Source organism: Pleurodeles waltl, chromosome 10 (genome assembly GCF_031143425.1).
Source record: "Pleurodeles waltl isolate 20211129_DDA chromosome 10, aPleWal1.hap1.20221129, whole genome shotgun sequence".
NCBI lineage: Eukaryota > Metazoa > Chordata > Amphibia > Caudata > Salamandridae > Pleurodeles > Pleurodeles waltl.
This window is the reverse complement of record NC_090449.1, coordinates 943,398,437-943,421,639: the sequence shown is the minus strand read 5'-3', so window position 1 is coordinate 943,421,639 and position 23,203 is coordinate 943,398,437. Positions and strand designations below refer to the sequence as shown.

The window sequence follows — 23,203 nt, the reverse complement described above, 5'->3', positions numbered from 1 at the left end:
TGTTACCTTGGCTCAGAACATGATCACTGAATTATAGGCTTAATGTTGTGAGGGGACGATCTCTTGAGGACTACCAGAATTCTAGAAATGTTTAATTTCTTTGAACAGTCCTTAATATTGGTGTTTAACTAAAATGCTAATATAGTTTGCATTAACTATGAAAAACAGAAGAGTGTACCCAGTGCTACTTCCCATTGTAGGTGGTGTGCCTTAAAAGTGCAGTCCAGCAGTCAACTAATGGCACTCATTTTAGCTCGTGGTGTAAACAGTAAACTAGCAAAGTACCAAGCACGACAATCCAGAAAAACACAAAAATGTTTACCCTTCCAGGGAAAGGTTTTGCAGCTTCAGCTTTTTAATTAATAAAATACCATGTGGAAGAACGACCACCCGTATCAGAATCAGAGTGAACACTCCCCTGGATGCAGACCTTTATTTGGAGCTCATTATTGAAGTGCAGCTTAGTCAATTATGAACAGGATACCCACTATAAGGATAACCAAAATACTCCGAAGGTTGGAGTAATATGTAAATTGTGTAAAACACCACAAAGAACTTAAGAGTAAGCTCCCATTTTAAACAAAAACTTTTAAGTGAAACATTTTAGTCTAGTAAGGACATTTTGTTTTCTCCTGCTTAAATGTCTGCCTTCTAGCACAATCGGTAAGCACTGGATAAGCAAACTACCATCCAGGCCAAGCCTGAAAATGCCATAATCATTTAACATTCCATGCAAATGATTGTATCTATTTAATTAGTAAAATACTATACAAACCCTCCTGGAATAGAGTAAACAGAATGATGACACTTGTTTCGCTCTCGTTAACGTACACGCGACAGAAGAACAAACTCTGGGCAACCTCTCACTTTAGACGAAGGGCAGTCCAAGTGAAACTCATCAATCTTTCATCAACACTGTGTTTTAGCCCACTGAAAAGCTTGTATTTTGGCAATGTTTATACACTAGATTCACAGTATCCCGATCATGCTTAGCAAGAATGCAACATATGCATTTATTGTTCCAGGTAAAGCATTACAGTGTTTAAACTAGAAGAGTGTCACTCTCGCCCAAGTTTATTAGAGAAGTATAGCTGAGCTGTGATATGAACTGGTTACTCACTATCTGTGAACAAAATGCTGAGAAGCTTATAATGAAGTATGCATTATTAAATAATAATGTTACTGGTGTTTCCTGGATTTTTGTGCACTTTTAATTTTTGTAGCTATGGGAAGAGTGGTACAGAGAAATCAAATGCTTTGCCAAGAATGACAATATTTGGCCAAAAGTGAGAGTTGGGATCACAGCCTATTGCTGCTCACTTTTTTTAAAAAGAATAAATAACCTAATTTGCTGGATTTACATTTCTATGTATATTGAAATGTAAACCTGTTTTAAAGACAGGGCATTTGTTTTTTTACTCAATTTCTCTGTTTACTCCAGTGCCCTGTGTGGAGAAAATGTCTTGCACCCTGTACAGTGTTCTGCAGTCCTTTTCCAGAACAGAACATAATCCATCCTTTATCAAACTTTAACAATGAAAGAAAAATTAAGCAACAGAGTGGTACTAGCTTCCTTATTGTGCAGCCTAGTTTTGAGTCCATACCACAACCTGTGCAGAACAAAATGGGTTGGAGTGCCCAAAATCAAGATATTGGTGTGGATGATTTAGTATTCATTAACGAGAGCACTACACATATCAAGGATATGTGTATGAGGGTTCCACAGTGCCATAGACTGGTTCTGCTGATTTTACAGTCAACTAGGAGACCAAAGGCTGATTGTTTTGTAAGTATCACTGGAACATAAAAATAGCATTTTTGCACCATAATAGATGTTGACCATTAAGTATTTGTTTTTATACTATATTAAAAATGACAAAGTTCCACAGTGTTCGACGTTTCTTAATTTATAGGAATGCTGTACCAAAGATTGAGTGGTTTATAATATTCAATATATATATATTTCATTTCAATGTGGTATGAGAATAAATGTATATATATATATAATATATATATATATATATATATATTATATATATAATAGTATGAGAAACTCTCTCTCTCTCTCTCTCTCTCTCTCTCTCTCTCTCTCTCTCTCTCTCTCTCTCTCTCTCTCTCTCTCTCTCTCTCTCTCTCTCTCTCTCTCTCTCTCTCTCTCTCTCTCTCTCTCTCTCTCTCTCTCCATGACTTAAGTATGTCGTATCCTACCTATTTGGTTTTCTGGGCTAAGATGAAGAGAAAGTAAGGGGAGTAAGCGCTATGGAAGGGTTGCAGTACAATACAATACATTTGTGGTTTTGAAAGGGTGCTTTACCCAAAGGCAGTGGGATGTTTGCAGACGCTCTTTGCAAGATTCAGCTTATAATGGGCAGCTGATCGCCCAGAACGTTATATATTGTCTGTTCTTCGTGTGTGCAATGCGTGTAAAATTAAGACGCCCCTCATACTGAGCAGGAAATCAGAATGAGGATTGCTCTTTTTAAGTGTCCCATTGTTTCAAGTTCATAATTCACTAAAAAGATGTGATTTCAGTGGATAATGGAAAATTACACACTAGTATGAAACAAGTCCTGTGGATTATTACATGTTTTAAAAAATTGCTGCATATTTGTCAAATAACAATATCAAAACAATTAATAAAGAAGTATGAAACATTACCAAGCAGGCATACTGCTTGTAAAATATTTTAAAGTATTCATGAGGTGAGCACTTGTAACGCGCTGCCTTCCAGCACTCTGTGCTGCATTTCTCGGTTGTCCGTCTGATGACTACTAAAGTGAATTATGGCAGAGGAGGACACGGCTTGAACAGGGCAAGACTTTGTTCAGTTGTTTCTTCAACCTAATATTTGTCTCCGGATTAGTGTCCAAAACATCATGAAGTCTTTTGTGCACGGATGACTAGTATTTAGTCATCACTGCAAAGTGTTTAACAGGTGAACTGATATACTTTCTCCGGGCACAGTTAAATTACACAGATGCCCGGAATACAGCTCCCTTGCACGGCTGTTTTAAGGCGTGTCAAAAAAATACATCTGCTTTTTTTATTGAATGACGTATTTTTGACGGAAGATGATATGCGTATGTACACAGTTGACTAAATAGCATCCTTGACAGTAGGTAGCTACCGGGACAAGTACACATTTAATTAAATTAAACTACACACGAGTTGAGTAAACTTGTACTGACGTATTTTTACATAGTTTCAGACTAGTGCGATAGCCCATTGCCACTTTTACGCAGCTGTAGAAATAATGCTGAGTACATGTTAAGATCCATGCTATGTATAGTATATTTCAACAACAGACATTGGAATTGATATTTTACATTGGTTAATATGCTAAACAATATATTTTTTCCTTCACACCTTCTTGTTCGTCATTTTGCTCGAGAATGACAATTGAAAGAAACACTTTGAAAAACATAATATTGTATCCCAAAATAAATGGTAACTGCATGTTTTATACTGTATGTTTCAACAAAACATTGAAATTTATGTTTATATCAGTGCTTCTTAACCTTTTAGCTTCTGAGCAATCCACTTATTCATTGCTGGATCTGAGGGTCCTCCACTGAATAGTTATTGTAATCCGCGGACTCCCACTGAGTCATTGCTGGAAGCCGGGGACCCCAGCCTAAGCATTTTCGATGATTTGACTCACAAAACAATAAACAAAATATATAGAAACACACATTCAGCAAACAAATACACAAATGCTGAAACATTTTATTTAATTCACAAACATATAAAAAAACAAATCAAAATTTTAATTGTAATGAGAAGTTTGAAGCGTTTCTAAATTCAATTGAGGCCATTCATCGTCCATACTATACTGTGTTTAATGCCCTTGCACTGATCCCATGAATCAATCTGAGGATACAAACTTACATTTTTGCCTTCTGTGTCAAATTAATTTACATTTACAGAACGTTTTTACAAATTTCAGTTGTACATTTTGGTTCTTTATTTATTTACACCATTATTGTTCTGCTAATAATATTTCATTTTCTAAGCAGTCGCAGACTCACTTGGGTCCTCAAGCCAAATCTTAACAATCACTGTCTTACACTGTGTAATATAGTAGGCAATACATTTTTTATTTGTCACACCTTTTTGTTTAGTATTAAGTAAATGAATACTAAGAGAATTATGAAAAATAATGTGTCTCAGACGACGGCAGAGCCTGGCCTGGTCCCATATTTCAAAAGCACACTTAAACTGATTGTTTTAAAATGAGTTATTCTTCAAAGTCTGATTTTATTTTATGGTGTCACACACAATTAACTGTGCAAACACATGATCATTTTAAATGCAAAAAAATCCAGTCTTTGAAGAATTTGTGTCCAGCTGCTTTGATCTTCATTTTTGCCATTAAAACATTTTAAAGCATATAATTGTTTAAATTTTGTTAAATTCTAATTCCTTTAGCTGAATGCCACTACTGTGCACCCAAAACAGCAAAGCTCTTGTTAGAAGAGGTTACCAAAATGGGGTGATTGCAGATTCACTGCGACCATTCTTGTTCGCTATTGTGCTTTTATCGACATTTTACTTCAAGCATTGATCCAGCAAATGACATTTACAGAGAGAGTACTAACATTCTTGAACAATAGAATATAGAGGGAAACACTAAAGGGGCATTCTTGTCATTGTACAAGTGCAGTTATTGAACTCTGCTTCAGAATCTTAGAGAAGAAATGATCCCACTGTTAAAATGCATGCATATACCTTCTATTTTAAACAGTGAATAACACAATAGCATTTCTGGTGAAAAAAAACTGTAGGCTTATACTTACCAGTAGCCCCCCAAATTATACTTGAAGGTCTCTGGAAGGAGCTGTAACTTCCTTTGTGAAGAGCCGGGGACTCAACGCTGTGGCTTCTGAAATTGATGGCATGATGGCTAAGTCGCATGCAGAGCCCTTTGTTCCCTGAACTGCAGTTCAGTTTGACTGCCTGTGTTAGGAGAGTGTAACAATGGGAAGCAGTGAGTGTTCAGAATTTAATGTGCTAAGCAAAGAGCATTGCTTTTAGCTACACCATTCTCCTGTCCCGATAACTGTGCACCACAAAGCTAGCATCTGTGGGGAGGTCTTCGGTGATGCTGCTGGTTCCTGGTTCCAGTGGCTTCCCTGTTAGGCTTTTAGTGGTTGTAAATTAAGGCCTTCCCCTGTAGTTTGAAAAATTGTCACAACAAAGAATTTCGGTGTGAGATGTGAAGTAAGTATCTCTTTAAATTCTTTGCCAGTCTGCAATGTTTGAGAAAAAAATATTCTGCCTTGACCTAAAGTGTTCCGAACCTACATGATGTGGTATTATTGATCTTAACATAAGAATTGCAGGCATGCTTTCTGTACGATTGTAAATAGTGTATCCTGTAATGAAGACGGAATATCAGTGATTAATGTTATTAATGGAATTTGTTGATAGTGGGTTGTCATGAAAAGTTTACCTCAGTCTTTGATAGATTATTTTTACAGTATGGGTTTTTCTATGGGGTTTATCACTGTTAATGGATGGCCAATTGTTCATTGTATTATGCATGGTAGAGTCACCTTTGTATATAAAATGTTCCCAGTGACTTACCCTTGCCATTTTTCTGACAAAATATTTAATAGGTCCCTCCCTGTACTTAGGAAGCAGAAAAAGGCAGGCTATACCACACAATAAAACTCTCTTTTATCTACCTGGGTTGACATGATGTTATCTTGTACATGTAGTTTGTAACACCACATCATCACAAGCTGTTGACCATCCCAGTTCAGCAATAGATGATGAGAAAATCCTAGTTTTCCTTTATAGGTAGTAAGGGATATGTTGGGCCTATATTGAACAAGATGAGGGTGGAAGTAGTAGTGAAGTTGATTCACTTGTATTTACCTTTTTTTGGCAGGACTACACACCTTCTATTTTGGCTTTATAAAACCCTAGAAATAAGGTATTATAGGTTGCCAGCCCTTCTATTTAACAACGAAGGAGCTTCTGAAAGGGCAGAACAAGTTATCGTTTTTTTTAAACCTGTTATGATTAGTCTTTAAGCATACTGGACTTCCTCTGTGAGTTCAAATTGGTACTCCTATATGCAAGTGTGATTGGAATTTGCATAGTCCAGTTTGGCATTAACTATGGTGCCAACTATAGCTGAGTGCAATCAGGGTAATGAATGTATGTAGTTTGTGAAGCTCTTCAGTTTGATACAGGGCTTAGTACACACTTTGAAGGAACACACAAAATGTTCGGAGGTCCAGCAGTTGAATCTCGGTCTTGGCTACCTTGAGTTTTCCTGCTTTACTTGCCAAATTCATTCTTCTTCTTTGGAAATCACTGATGAATTTGTGTGGCGCCCTAATGTCATTGAAGTGTAGATGGATACCTGATACTTGATACCAATATGTGAGGCAACAAGGCAGGTACTGGAGGGCAATGACACAGATTGTGGGCCCTTTAAGGCTTCACAAGTGAGAGGTCCACCATTATTTGAGCTTTAATATGGAAGAAATGAAGAATTCCTCAGTGGAATCTTTTGAAGAGAAAGTGCACAGTTCACCCCGGCACAATCAGTATAATAAAGAATTCCCTCATCCACAAGGTTGTGTATGCCCACATACATTTATAGAGCACATATGATCCCTCGATTGGTCATAAGCCATAGTGTGAGTTTCCGAACTGAAAAAGCTTTCATTGAAACTTCTTCGATAATTATGACCTAACCGGGAAGATGGATATGAAATCAATGTTCTGTATAAACATTTGGGGACATATTTATCATTATTTCACGGAACACAATGAACAAGACTTTACTGCTCTGCCTGAAAGGGAGAGGGCATGAATGTGCCATATATATCAAGATATGGTGCATTGCTGATCTCTGCCTGCACTGGCGCACAAACTGCTTCCTCTCGTTAATGCATGCACCCAGTCACCATGGTGCAAGGGTGCCCGCGTTACAGGCAGAATTGTTTTTGGGCAGGAAGAGGCCACCTTCCTCACTAAACCAATTCTCTGAGTCTTTTTCCTCTTTCTCCATGTGACGCAGATGTAGAAAGAGGAAAAAACAAGAAGAAATAAATATATTTCTCATTGTTATGCCTCCCTTGGGAAGGTGTAGAGTTTTGATGCTTTGCCAGGTCTACCAGTATTCGTAAATCTGGAAACGTTTCAGAATCCATGAGTCAATACATGGGGATATCCACTCTCTGGCATGGGATGCTTCCCTGGGGCAAAGTAAATCAAGGCAGTGACTTGTACTGCCTTGGGTTACTCCAGATTTAGGAAGCCATGCAAGATGGCCTTGTGTTGCTTGGTAAATGTCATTATAGGTTTTGTGTCACCCTGTACCTTCTTGTGTGGTGCACGGGCAATGGAAAAACCTTGATAAATATGGACCTTAGTTCAAAAAACTTTTGCATTGCAAGGGCTTTAAGGCCAAATTCTTTAAAAAAATTGGGATTGCATTTAGTGGTGATTTCAAGATTTGTCAAAAACTGCTACATGTTTTGTCGTACATTCACCATGGTCCTTGGTGACCAAGGATGGGGCGAAAGGCTGTAGACCCTGAAATAGAGTCTCAGAAATTGTTTCAGATTTGCAGCTACCGTTGGAAAAAGCATGATCTGTTTGTTAGTTGGATGAATATTATATATATTACTTACAATTTTTCCATAAGCATGTATTTATATAAGTGAAGAGTTCTTGAAAGAGATTACATTGTTCAATGCAACAGTAACTTAATAAATAAATTTTCATAGTTTGAAACGGTTAATAATACAATTGAGTTTAAGTGACTGACAGAGAACCTACTGTAAAGACTTTATTCTGACTACAACTGGATCATCAAATGACCAACATTCAGGGGAAGTCAGAGAAAGCAGCATAAGTGACGTTGCACTACAGTCTACACTTGTTTCCTTTTCCCATCTTCCAGGTTGTTGTATAATGATACACAAAGCGTTTCTGGTATTTTCGACTTGAGTTATTCCAAAAATTAAAGACAATGTCACAAGATGTGTTGGATCAGTTTCTTTCACAAATCTAACTTAAAATCACAAGATTCATACTACATTTGTACAGGAGGGAGGTGTTATAGTAGACGTGGTGGTTCAATTGGCTACTAACTGATGAATACAGTAAAAGTACACAATGCCCGCTGACACTTGCCATATTGCAATATATTTTAACTTAAAGTACCCATGACTCCATGACTCTTACATTAAAATTCAAGACCACTGTAAGTGCCTAAGAGGTTGTAAAAAGACTGAAGTCGAAATCACTGTGCTCAGATCTAAAGACTGTCAGCCAGGTTTCAGTTCTGGTATTTCTCTAGACCTCTGTTCACACTATGCAGTTAAAATGCAGTCGTGCTCATGTAAAGTGTGGGGGAAATTATCCTTGTGCATGACCCCATTTTCAGAAATTACATTTCTTTTTATAATAGTAAATCATTACTGTAGGAATTGAAGACAATAGATAAAATAATTTGTACAATTCAGTAACCTGCTAGTGTGCTGGAGGAGATGCACTGTTACTTTTCCACTACCCTGGGCAGTAGTACAAATAAATATGGGGATCATTTGTAGTAATATGGCATGCTCACATGTATCAGCAAGAGAGCTACGTCCCATGCAATAGGGAAAACTAACATTTTGTATCTAAGCATAATTGTATTTAATGAATAATTCTTAAATAATACTTAAATAATTGTAAACATATTATAGAAGTATATATGTACCTATATATGTACAGTTTTCTATTTTTATAATACAAACAGCTTCGCAGAAGAGAGAGAACTCTTGGCACTTACCTGTACACAACTAATAGGCCAGTCTACGCACCTTACATGTTAGAATATTGCAGGTTTGTTAATCCGCTCAAGTGTTTTCTAATGTGTATGAATTTAATTTATTTGACATTAGGTTCCAACAGCAAGTGTCATTGTAGAAGGACCATCTGCTCTGAACCGGGTCCGGTGGTCGCACAGTGGTAAAGAAGTGGCAGTGGGAGATTCAGATGGTCATGTATGGATATACGATGTTGGAGAGGTAATGGTCTATATTTCCAACATGTTCTTCATATTATGGAGAAAATATCAAATAGTTCACTAGTTCAATCTACTAAATTGGGCAGATTGGATAGGATAAAGATTTTGTAAAAAATGTCTGCAGTAGTGAGATTACTGCCGTGATATTAGTAACCAAATCCTTGCATAGTGAAACCTGCATGCTGCTTAAGATGAATAGACAAAGAAACAGGTATGAAGGATGTCGCTGATGCCCTCAAAGGAATATCATAAATCCATTTCCTTCTATTCCACATTTGTAGAGTGCTCAAGTAGTAGAGGACATCCAAACAGAAGTTTGGTGGAGGAGGAATTCAGCACAGCCTTATCTTTTTTTTTGCTGACGGCCAGATGATGCCCAAACGTCTGGACTCTGTTGCAAGTTTCATTATGAAATGTGGGGTACTGTTGCCAATTAAGCCGGTACTGGCTTGGAAGTCATTGATCCTACAGACTTTCAGGAGAAATGTATGTCTTGAGAATAAGGGCCAGCTGTACAAAGCTATTTAGCAGCCGTAAACGGTGAAATTTGGCATGTGCAACCACTAAATGGTCTTGTACCATGTACCACCCATATTTTGTGAGTCAGTAACCTGTTACCGACTTGCAAAATAGGGTTTGTGACTCGCTATTAGAAAGGGGCGTGCGAAGGGTGTCCCTTCCTAATAGAGAGTCACAAGGGGATGTATCATTGTTTTGGGAACGGGAATGGGTTTGCAAAACATTTACTTCAAGTATGTGGTAACCCATTCACAAACGGGAAAGGGTCCCCAAGGGACCTCTTCCTCTTTGTGTATGGGGCCACCAACAATTTTTCTGAGCAGGCAGTGGTCCCACAGACCACTACCTACTCTGAAAAAATGAAGAGGAAACTTTTCATTTAAAAAACAAAATGCAATCCGTTTTCCTGTAAGGAGAACAGGCTGTATTTGTAAAGACCTGCTTTATTTAAAAAGCAGTCACAGACATGGTGGTCTGCTGACCCCAGCAGGCCACCATACTTGTGAGTGCTGGCCATTCACAGGTATGGGTTGCAAAATGCAACCGGCCTCATGAATATTAATGAGACATGTCCCTCATAACCCATTTGCGAATCGCAAATAGTGTTGAAGACATTGTTGTACATTAGAGATTGCAACTCAATTTGCGAATCACAAAAATTCTCAAATTGCAAGTCACAGTGTCTAATGATTGTACGCCTGGCCCCATATGTCTTGCAAGATATTACAGAAAGTCTATTTTTAGGTACCCATGGTCAATTTACACACATTGTATTGTGTGAAGTGATTAGGAGTTTAAAGGAGATTTCATTTTATTTAATAGAAGCAACTGCAGTTTAATTTAGACTTTTTGGTCATGTTGAATTGGGTGCTCTCCTATCCATACTACTGCAGGCCACATGATTAGTCCATTTTAATTTTTGGACAAGATATTTAGAGAGACCAGAAAAGAAGGTATTCCCATGTACTACTTCTAAACCAACATTTGCTCCTGCAAGGTGATCCACAGGAGCTTCAGAAATAAAGGGGACCTCACAATTCCGAACTGCAGGGTCCTTGTGAAATTGCTGATATAGTTTTCTGTGAAGAATTACAAATTCAGGTTGCCTCCCAGAGATTAGAGAAGATTGCTGTAATACAACCCTATATAATTATCTCATAATATCTATTTTCAATTGAAGTAAAAATAGAGAACACATTTAACTTCACTTTGACACACCCCAACTCCTGGGTGTCAGCGTAGGTTGTCTGTGCCTTCCATCAAAGACTCCAAGATTTTAAAATGAGTTGCTTGCCACAAGCACAGTTGTAAACTTTTACACCCATATGTGGAATGGATCACACTGGATCACTGCTAGACTAGATTTTTATTCTCTCAGGTGGGAGAGTAAAACACTCTTTTGCTGACTATGACAACATCGCTATATTACTAAGAAAACTCATATGCATAGAGTGTTCAATGTTGACAAGTGCAAAAGGGAGCGCCAGAAGAATCAACAGTGCAATCTCATCTTCATCAATGAATGCAAGTTGAGTGCAATCTGTACCCCATTATGAGGCAAACGCACTTTAATTAATGTATTGCAGTCTAAAATTAAATCAATTAAATGTCTGTACGTTTGAGCAACCTACAGCCAGAGGTAAGATGGGATGCAGACCTTTGCATCTTAGAAAAACAAATTGGCTTTAACCCTATTTTCGGTTCATTTCCCATTTTCATGCAGTTGGGCCTACTCTGAACATTGCACTTTAAAAAGCAAATGTTAAGCCTGGCAGAAGAGTCAGAATTTCAGAATTATGGGGATCTGCAGTGCTCTTCTACTACACTGTCTTAGTCTCGAAAGTGAGAGTTGCAGTGGGTCGCACCCTGTGCCAATGTGACCTATCCAACCATATAGGTGCTTATGAAGTTGAGGATGTTCAAGAGCATGGCTCAGGAAGATGTTTGAGATCAAGAAGTGAAATATGCTTTAACTATCTAACCTTTAGAACAATGCACAAAGCCTTGACTTAGAACTATTTATCACTGGCAGTCGGTTCAGTCAATACAACTAGGTGAGAAATTATCCCCTTTTCTAAGATTTAGGAAGAGGCAGGCTGCTAAGTTTTGAAAGTATTGGACAAATATATAGGTCTGCCTTGGTTGGCCAACTTGGTTATAGTTCTGTTGTATGGAGCAACTGCTTTTGTCTCCAGAAACAATCAAGGGCAAGGCCAATAACGTTCCTCTTTAGGCTTTATCAATGCAGTCTGATTGGCTTGGTCAATGTTTTTTTTTTTGCTGATGATGTTCAGCAATGGCAAAAACAAAAACTGGTAATGCCGATGCTGAATAGCATTAGTTAAAAAATGTGCAATGATGCATACGCACAAATGCTTCATCATACATGTGCACCTATCCATAATGATGCTACAGCAACCTCATTGTCACAAAGCATGTACATGCATGCATCACCACGCATAGGAGCACGTCATGAAGCAATAAACATTTTGTTTTTGTTGTTTTTATCATTCTAGGATGGCAGATTCCCACATATGGAATAGTAAATTAAAAAAAAGTCATAAAAAGTGCACCAAAGCACATTTTTTCAAGGAATAAGCAGCCCTGCTCCAAATTGCAGTTGCCGACCCTCCCCAAAAAGTTATTTAGATTTTTTTTTTAAATGTGACAGAGTGAAAAGGGGCATAGGGTGAGCAGCAGTGGCAGCGGGATAAACAAAGGAGGAGCTGGGGAGAGCCAAATTAAACCACTTTTAAAAGTGCGAGATACCCAAGTGAGAGGGGTGGAAGAAGCAACAGACAAGTTGGGAAGGAAAGACAAAACCACACAGAAATTGTGGGGCGTGAGATGGAGAAGAGTAGCAGAATCAGCAGACAAACAGGGAGTGAGAGGAGAGTGGGGGCACAAGGATAGCACTGACTATGGGATTTCAGTGGGGAAGCATCACACAAGGCAAAGAGAAAAAAATGCTTGCATTAACATGAAGTGTTGAAAGAAGAAGTAAAACATAATTCCGTCAATGTAAGCAGTAAAACAGTACAGTGCAGTACAGCCCAGCAGTCATAACGATGGTAAACATGCTGTGCTCCAGGGTTAAGGACAAACACAAGAAGAAAAAATAAATCCATCAAATAAGAAGCAAGAAATTGAAACTGACAGCAAAGCCAGCCCATGGTAGGCAATAGGCAGACACAAAGCTCACTGTAGGAATTGGTATTGTGCAAAATAGGTCTTTGAAAACAGACAGCAAGAAAGTGTCCAAGACCTAATAATCAGTGATCAGCAGGCCATGAGTTTGAATTCTAGGAAGGCCTACATAGCTTTGCATCTTTCTCAAAGGTCGGTAAATTGAGTACTGAAAATTGGGTAGTGGTAACATTTGTTACAGTGCTTAACAATAGTAGAAGTGTGGTATGAAGCACTACATCAAGCATATTATATTTTGGTGTGGGAAGAGGAAGAAAAAAGCGAATTTCGAGGGGTTGTAGAGAATGGGATTCTCCAAAGGAAACTGTATATCCCTGTCAAGAAAAAAGTTATGTATGCAAATACATTTTTCTGCCATGCTCGTTCAGACTGATTGTTTAGTGGACCGTCGCCATGGCAAAGTACAGGGAAAGAAGAGTATACTTTGAAATCTTCAGCTGCTAGAGAATTGCAGGAATACTCCATGAGAATTGTGTGACTTCCACAAAAGATGCAAATGTATTCCAAAAATATATCACTGTTTAAAAAAAAAACTTTTTGTATACATTGATTACAATGAACTGTAAGTGCGACTCTGGTTTTCCCAGAATTAGACTGGCCCATAAGACACGTGGGAACATATGTAGACCCCAAATCTGGGATTCCTTTCGAATTCTGTTATATTTTTTGCTGAGTTCTGTTTATGTTTCATTTTGAAAACTTGAATTTTAGTGCTCTAAGAAAGAAATTCTGTAAGGTGCATATTTTGCTATCCCTCACTGGTTTTACGAAAGATATTTGTACATATAAATGTGCATTATAAGGATGTATTGAGGTGAAAAGTTACCTAATAAAGGTATTAAAAAGTACATGTTAATAGTATCTCTGTGGCCCAGATGACTAATGTAGAATATTATTCTAGACTGTTTCATTGCTCCAGAACTTGTGTCACAGACTTCTTCAACTTCCAAGTATGTCACATATGATAACCTAAGCAGGACTTGTCTAAATTCTCCCTCCTGCTTAAAATGAATTTGCATAATCACAAATGCACTGTTTTTTGTTTGGCACACAGAGAAAAATCTATTATTGGTTTTAATAAAAGCAGCTGAAGCAATTACATAAATTGCCCTGATGCTGATACGGTTTTGCACCGTTCCCTGATTACGTAGATTGCAGTAGTGTAATTTGCCTTTTATATTTGCCCCACCTGACAAGTGTAAAATTACATTTGCACAGATTCACCGAGTGCAAAGATGATATTTCGCAGCTATCTGTCAGTCTAAGTGTTACTGCCTGAGTCAGTGCAAAATGTCACTGGCTTCCAGATAATCAGTTTAATCTAGAATTGGAATGGAATCTAGGGCCATATGTACGAAAGCTTTTTCCCGTAGACACAGAATGGGTAAAATCCTTTGGTACATCTGACCCCTAGACACTGTATTAACATTTGAAGGTGCACTCTGGTGCTGAAGCGAATGTAACACATCAATGATAGAGTAAACTTGCATCATCGTTTGCAACAACCCAAAAAGTTTTTTTCAGTTGGTTCAACTACAATTTCTAAACTGATCAGTCAATGCAAATATCAATTTGCTCTGGTCTGTCAGTGTAAGTGCTGGTAAAAACTTGCCTGGTTCCTGGTGCGCAGTGCATGTCAAGCAGCCCCTACTTTCCGTAATTGTTTTTAATTTTTAATCAACAATTCTTTGAAAATTTGCACCAACCCATTGTTCCACATTTACACATAACCCATGTTCCTTGTAATTGTTCAGAGCATTACAATTGGCGGTGCCACGCTTGTTCTTTCATGTAGTAAATCCACTCCCCTGCGAGCCATAGTCCTGGCACAAGTTGGCACCGTAGCTTGATTCATATCTTGCTGGGAAAACACATTTGGCCACATTATTTGTTCTGAGTTTGGCGGTTAAGCGATGCAATTCTGTAATGAATAGCTCTCACTATGTTCTTAATTGTCTGAAACCGTTCTCCAGTCCACAAAGAAAACATTAGCTTGTGGACGAGCTTGATTTTTTTTTTTTTTACCATTCTATTGTTTGTGAGGGAAACGTGTAATTTTTGTGCATAACGTTCACAAAGACCAGGACAACAATTTGAATCGAAAGTGTATTTTAAAAATGGAAGAAAAAAACAACGCAGGCATCTAAAATGGCTTTAAGTCAGTTTAACTTAATGGAATACTGTTCAGTAATAACCACTGCATTATGTTGGAATTATTCAGCCTATTATTTTTTTTATTTTAAATATGTTTATTCAAGTGCTAACGCAGCTATAAGTTGTTGAGGGAAAAAAACATATCCTCCTCCTACCTGTTTTTGTGCAGAATAAAATGAATACTACTGCTGAAGGGAAGGTGTATTGGGTGGGTGCTGGGGACTAAGTCAAGCATCAGGGTTGGTTATGGGGACCTAGTCATATTCTGCCTGTCGAAAAGGGTGTGCACTCCTCATGTTCACTACACACTATTTTGCTGTTCATACCTCTATTTTCATTTCTTTTAATTTCCTCTTCTCTTGTGGGTCCTGTAATTTAAGACCTGCTTTCTAATGTTTCCTCATATGCCTGTATATACTACATCTAAGTTATATATTTGTAAAAACTCACTTGTATGTACTGCCACCACTCCCTAAACATGTAAATAACACATATGTAACTTGTCTATGTACAAAAGCATTTGCATCAAACTACTACGATTACGCCAGAACTTGTACACACTACACCTTAACTTGTCCATGTACAGTAAAATACTCTTTCCTTAATTTGGCTTATACCGACTAAACTGTAATGTTTGTCTCTACTCAGTACTACAAGATATGACATCTTGTTACTCGACTGAATGTCAGCCAGTTACTCTCAGTTTTGGAGCAGCCCTTCTCTTTCTTCCTTTGCAGTGAACCGACTCCTAAATGGACACTTCAAACGTTTTTCGATTAGAAAAGCAAATGTTGATCAGATTGAAAAGATAACGATAAATCGTTGCTGGGCTCCTAAAGTGAAAACATCTTATTATGCTAGGTATATTTTTGCATGAAAAAGAATATTTATTTATATAAGAAGTTATATTTAGCATGGACCAGGCCCCAATGTGTCAGATGCTGTACATAATTGAACATTGCAAAATTACATGCAATCGGGAATGGGGAGAAGTAAAAGTGAAATGTGCAGCGGGTGGAACAGGGCACACTGGCATTGTTATAGTACATACTGCATGGGAGAAGGCACTTATTAGAAATGACCTGTTCGGTGGAAGTTAGGGGTTTAAGGGTAAAGGAGAGTTTTGTTTAGAAGTGTAAAGTTGTGGTGTAAGTTCGTTATTAGAAATGAGTATGTAGGAAGGAGGTAGGTGTAGAACAGATGAAAAAAACAAAGACAGATTACCGAAGGAAAGATGGAGAAGTTGCTATGTGCTGAACTGGAGGAAGCAGATGAAGGGCTCACTGAACTCTGATTACTTGGGTATTATATAATTCAAAGCAATGTTTAATTTGTGCTTGTTGTTTCCGGTGCTGAGCACCGCTACTTATTTTTTAGGGCCGGTGCTTACTCTTCTGCATCAAGCATTTGCTGAGAGTAAAATACACATAAGGGAAAGACGGGTGAAGGGAAAAACGAAAAATCGCCACAAAGAGGGAAAGTAGAAAGCTGCAAGAGTGAGCTGAAGGGGCAGGGGGTGGCTTTATATGGATTGAAGAGGCCCGAGATGGCTTCAGGATTACGCTTCCTGAGTATTCCGTGTTCACACATTTAATTGCAGCAGCCGCATGTTTGAGGAGGGCTTTGAGCACCGGCACCTTTTTATTACAAATTAAGCACTGATTCAAAGTGGAGCCGGGGGTGGAATTTTCTTCCTTGCAGTAGGCCCATAACACACTGCCTTCTCACCTGCTGGAGACCCCGGAGGATCACAGGTGCCTGGACATGTGAGCTGAGGTAATGCTCAAGCTCTTCTAATATACCATTCTTTGTATAAACACCCAAAGTCGAGTTTAAAGAAATAACATGAGTGTTTGAACAATTAGAATTGTATTTGAAAATGCAAAGGAGAGTACCATAACTCAAATCAAAAAAGGGTTAACTATTTAGCAAGAGAGAGACTTTACTCCTTCAATGTTTTTGTAACATATCGGGCATATTTACAAACCCAAAGAGCCACCACAGCGTCACTTTTTGTGACGCTTTGGTGGCACTGTGCCTTGTAAATATGGGCCACCCAACCCAGTTTTCTGTGGCAGAGGGGAGTGCAATGGGTGCTGCTGTGGTTGGACCCACGCACCACCCATTGCTTTTTGACAGTCAAAAACTGACGGCATTAGCATGCCGCAACTAGGAGAAATACTTTTATTTCTCCTTGTTTTTGCTTTTTCTATGTGTGCTGCACTCTGCAGCACACATAGAAAGAGCAAAGGGCCATTAATGATTGCCTGTGTGCAGGAAGGTGTTCCTTCTTACACAGAAACAATAATTAAATAATAATGGTTTGCTATTTCGATGTGTGCTGAAAAATGCAGCATACATAAAAGTAACACATCGCCATTATTGATTGTTTATGTGCAGGATAGGACACCTTCCTGCACATAGACAATCATCCTTGCAAAGCAGGCACCTTTGCACTGTGATGCAAGGGTGTCTGCTTTGGTACTAGGCACCTAAATTTAGCACCAGCAGTAGGCGAAACACAGGGGTGTGCCGTAATTTTGTAAATACAGCGCTTCCCTGCGTTTCTGAAGTGACGCAGCGTGGCGCTGCTAATTTTGTTGCGGCTCTACGCAACTTCCTTGTAAATATGCCACTTTGTTTCACAAAGGTATATGAAACGTCTAAGCACTGCTGCTGTTTTACACATGATTTACATTAAATCTCTCCCGCCTCAATGTTCATGTTTATTAAAATTTTGGCCATTATTTTAGTATGTGTTCTTTATTTTTCCAGTTCTTGTCCATAAGTGGAGTTTAAGAATTGTGTACATGCCCGTCAGTTCCCATAGGTTTTCCCTTACATACTGGCAATGGTTCCACATTTCAGCAGTGAACGCCCTCTGCACTATCCTCTCGTACACTGTTTTACTATTTCCACTTAATAGCCACACTGGCATCACGGCTCTCCAGAGGTGGTGATAACTATGCCCTTCAGTTAATATCATCTATTTATTGCCCTACAGTTCACAAGGTGATGTGTGCACGTTAATAACCCTGCCATGCTAATAAGGGCTTATTACTAGGTGCCAAGTAGTAGAGTGGAAACACATGTTGAAAGGAAAACATGATAATTAACAGCCTCTCACATTTTAGGAACTGAAAGTCTGGCTACACGCTCAGCCGTAATTGTGTTACTGTCCTGTTTGTTCTGCAGATTACACGTTGTTCTGCATTAATCATTTCTGGCAGTGGGGTAATGTGTGTTTTATGTATCTGTGCATGAAAGGTATTACTTTGCTAGTTGTGGACGCATAATGTGCGTTAGCATTCCCTTTTACCCTAGTGCAATCAAAAGCCACACATTCCATTAATTGTATGAAAGAAATCTACAACGAGTATTGAAACTAAAGGAAGGTAGCTATGTCAACTGATAAGATGGACTGAATATTTTTATTTAGTTTTTTGTACCACGCAACGAGACACATGATATGAAAGCATCGATCTTTATTCATCAAAATGCCACGGGTAGCAGAAATGACAACACACACCATTTGACCTCAGTGACATCACCAGAAGTGACATCATGTGGCCTTTGACCCTGAATCCCAGACCTTTATTCTGATTATGATACAATAATTTATGTCACTGAAGCTCCGTGTATAACGCAAAGATAAACTGTATCGATAAATCACAGGAGATTTCCAAAAAAACATTTAAAAAACAAAAGTGGGCAGATCCACCAATATTAATTTATATCACCCATATACCGAATATGAACTAGGTTATTTGCTTGATTCACTCCTTATTATTGGTAATCAATTTAGGTTTATGATTTCTTGTAAGGAACATAGAGGTGACTGTTTTGTTCAAACACATTTTAATTGTGACCTACAAACACCATTAGCTTTTTCACCACCCGTATGCAATAAAAACAATCATGAATTAAAAATTAAAACAGATACATACCTGCAGGTGCTTTGGGTCAGCTCTCTTCATCCAGTAGTGCAAAAGCCGTTTATATTTTGCTTCTGTACACTGAAATGTGCAACATGGAGCAGTGGGTTAACCACTTCATCTATTGACTGTCTTTTGCAGGCCGCTTATCCTCTGATCACACATGAACATCTACCTAAAAAGAAGTGCACTTCAGCGGCAGGGATATTGAGCCAATACATTTCCATTCTTTTTTCTTACCATTCCCTATCCATTTTTCATTTTTAGGCATCCTTGTGCGTTTAAACTATGTCTCCAGGTTACAGTAATTAAGACCCAATAGTACTTTTTTGCATCAATAATAAAAAAAAAATTCTGTGAGATACATTATAACTAAAAAGAGTTTCTATGCCTGTTCTTAGTACGTAGCTCCTAGGAAGGACCCACACTGTCACATCAAAATTGTGATTGTGTTTTAATATAAACTTGTTATTACAAGCATATAGTGCCACATTTAGGCAGCTTATTTAATATAGTGCCATATTTAGGCAGTTTATTATTTTTCATTTTTTAGTATATCTTTGCAGTAATAAAAAATAAACATCTCACTAGCAAGACCTGTGTGGTTTGCCAGTTTAATGTGTCCACAATAATGGCGTTTTTTTATGTTGACACCACATGCTTTGTTTTGTCATGTTGTTTGCAAATGTTATTGTTGCTGAAGCTCCTTGCTCTTGTCAAGCCAAAAAAAATGGTTAAAAGCAACGTTTGTTTGGTATCGAAAGCATACATTGCCGAGCACCCCTTAGCAGTGAAAGGATCGACTTTGAGTCTGGATGTGCCCCTTGACAAAGGGCAAAATGCCATCACTCAGAGTCCAGTTAGTGGCTGATATGAGGTCTGACCCACAGCCATGTGAAGCATAATGTAGTGGGCGCAAGAAAAATGTGAATGACACAGTAACAAACCAATGAATGAAGAGGGCAGGCTGAAGACCCCTATCAGGAAGTACATTGCGCATATCATTTTAGTAGAATCAAAAGATCTTGGCTAACACCAGACCTAACAAAATGTGTATTTTTTCATTTGTTTAATTTTATGATGAATTCCAAAGAGTGCGGCACTGCTGAACGCATTTATTTTTGTAACGGATAATGTATTTTTTCTTAGTAGGAGCTGGAGAAAGTAACAAGTATTTACAATGCAACAGGTCTTGCGTTTGCTCATTTTAGAGCTGTTCGCGTTGTAAACTCTTAACCCGACTTTTCACCTATCGGGCAAAAGTGCATTTATGTACATAACCCGAAAAAGTGAAATCAAGTATGTAAAGCGCTCGACTTCTGCCAAGCGAGATCGCGCTCGTAAATTAGAGAAAAAAAAGTCCACGAGCCCGATGGAAAACAGCGAGCCTCGCATGTTTTCTGTACTTGGTCGCTGCGCTAGAGGAGGGCTTGCCACCGGAAAAGGCATGACATATGGGTGCCTTCGACTAATGAAAGCAAGCAGATTTTTTTAGGGAAGCCCACGAACCAATAAAAAACACTGACGTGAAGTTGACAGGGCTCCGAGCCCTTTTCTAAATACATGCAACGCAGGCTCGACCCTAAAAAGTGCTTACCAGGGCACTGTTTAGTTCTGCTTTGACACAGCTTTTGCCACCTCTGGGGTCAGTGGTCGTAAAGCCAGTGTTAAGGGTTACAAAGGGAAAGTTAGTGGACACAGTTGCAACCCCTAAATGATGTTGATGTTTGAAAGATTGCAAGAATTCAACACATAATAGGAAGGTCTGCCTAGTGTTTATTTTCTTTTTTATCCTACAGCATTTTTCACTTTCTCTTTCAAAGATAAGAGTTTTCCGCCTACATGATTGCTGGGAGTTCTATAGCATACTAGCTGCTTTGCTACTTCGAAATGAGGAACATACATTGTGTGTGTGGGGACTTGGATTACTATCTAGAGGGAGATCAGTGTACAAATTCCAACAAATGCCAGGAGTCCAAAGCCTTGCTAAGTAAAATCATGTTTCAGTGAAGAATTCTAGTCTTACTCTTGGTAGCTAATGACACAAGTGACAGACCTACCTCGGACAAAGGGTATAAAGTATGTCTAGCAGCACAAAATAGTAAAGTTGTTAATTAAACTATAAAAGTATCAAATCAGTTTAGTAAAATGATCAATTTCATGAGTAAAACGGCACCGGCATCACAAAAAAGGTTTAAGGGCTTACAGGTTATGGTTTTGTTAAGAAACTGCAGAAAAAGGGCCATAAATTCAACCGAGGACCTAAAGGCAATCCTAGTCCTGATGCATTAACCCCCTCGCTGCTAAGCAATGCTAAGCCTTTTTTTTGGCTATTTGGGGTACTTTGCGCTTAGGCCCGTATAATTTTGTGCACATAAGCTATCCACGACAATTCTGCGTCCCTTTTTCCCAAAAGCCTGGAGATTCTAAAGGTGCCCAGGGTTTGTGTGTTCCCCTGAAGGGGACTGGAAAAATAGGCAAAATATAGCAACATTTTGAGTTTTTGGAGAAAAATACAGAAAAAGTGCTCCAGATAAGTGCCTGTTTTTCCCCTAAAAATGACATCCATGAAGGGTTTGCTGTAGTAAAGTCACCATCATCCCAGCTTTCAGGAACATGCAGAGCTGAATTTAAAAATACACATTCTGTACCACAATGTTAGCATTTTTCTAAGAGGTGGCCCATTTACCTAATTGTTTATGCTCTCAGCTTACTTCCAGTTTGTGGTGGAAACCAGTGGGAAACCCATAGGTGATCCAGAAAAGCTATACATTTCTGAAAAGTAGACAACATTCTGAATTTAGCAAGGGGTCATATTTGTAGATTCCTCAAGGTTCTCACAAGGAAAATAACAGTTGAAATAATGAAATAATCAAAAGGAGTAGGAAAAACCGGGCATTTGTGACAACTTTTTATCTGTAACTTTTTTATCACAACAGCCGATTGACAGAGCTTGGGAAAGGTATCATGCTTCTGTAGTCTATTAATTCACTCCAGATGGACACACTCTCCCCTCTATTGCCTTTAACACTATAAAAAGTATGGTGTCTGAAGAGAGTGCTGCATCATGAATCCCACCTCTTTTGGGTCTGTTTGTTGGAATATGAGGAGGTGTTAGCTCATTCTTGTCTTTGGAACATGAAGGTTCCTAGCTCACCCTCAGCCAGCTCTCCCTGAAGAACCTTTCTACAGTAATTTTTCAGCCTCTTCAAGGCAAGTACCCTGAGGTCAGATGAAAGCCACACCCTATTCCTGGATCAGGGTCTGACGGCTGGTGGAAAAATATTAAATAACTAAGAGTCCAAGTAGCAGAAGCGTACTTCCTGGCTGGAAATCCTAATTGTGACACTGGTACCACAAATGCGTGCTCATGTGTTCACCAGTGAATTTGTTATAAATCATACAGTACAATTGTCACAAAGACAGAGCTTTTAGTGTGATTTAAATGCACTATTTTTAAATGAGCGTTTATATTTCTCGCATGTTTTGGCAGATGAAGATACTTTCATCGGCCTGTGCAGTGGGAACGCATTTGTGAATTTTGTTACTGCTAGAACATATTTGCATCGTATCTGGAATGTCACAATTCTAAACCTTAGGCACCCATGCCTCATGGACTCCAAGGCACATTTCACACAGGACTTAGTAATGTGAAAAGCAGAAAGCAAGTTTTTCATCTAATCATAGAATTCATTCTGACATTTGTTTTGCTTCAACTTGAGCCCATAGCAGTTTAGAGCTGTGATGGCAAATTCCTGTCACAGGGAAATCCTAGGGATTTTGGGGGACGTTTTGGGTGCCTCGTTTTGGGACAGCTTTGAATTTATGGCCAAATTTCATCTCTTTCGTGCAGTCTTTGTCCAGGTCACTGACACTGCATAGGCACACGGGTCCAAATTCTAAATGTGTTCACATCTAATATTCAGGGATAGCATGTGTGTTGTGAATATTGTAACGGAGCAGCAGCTCATTAATATGAATGCAAATAATCTATATGACCCCCCTCCCATTTCTCTTATGTGAGGTCCTATTTTGATCTTAAAGAAGCTTTTATCGATGTTGCATGAGGCATAAACCCACATTTCTCTGCAAAATGTCTCTAATAGACTCTCTCACATCACAGACATTAAAAATAAATTAAAGGAAATTTGTTTTTAAAACAATCTTTCAAGAAGGATTAAAGGTCATTGGGGCAAGACTCTCTGCAGAACAGAGCTGGCTGTATCAGGGGGCTCCTGAAAGGCTGGGACCCTAGGAAAGAGCACACTTTGCCCGTGCCTTAAAACATCTCTGACCTATCTTGGTTTTAAAATCAATTATGTGATTGGTGCAAGCCAACACTGGAAAACGT

The 23,203-nt window shown here is 38.6% G+C and overlaps 1 protein-coding gene across 4 annotated transcripts in view; it reads left to right on the top strand.

Moving 5' to 3' along the window:
• Window positions 1-23,203, top strand: part of DYNC1I1 (dynein cytoplasmic 1 intermediate chain 1) — a 1,447,115-nt gene that overhangs the window by 1,407,436 nt on the left and 16,476 nt on the right. For all 4 annotated transcript variants that reach the window (XM_069211741.1, XM_069211739.1, XM_069211740.1 and 1 more), the window contains one exon: window positions 8,913-9,038. In XM_069211741.1, coding sequence (XP_069067842.1) covers window positions 8,913-9,038 — 126 coding nt within the window. The remainder of the gene's footprint in view (window positions 1-8,912; window positions 9,039-23,203) is intronic.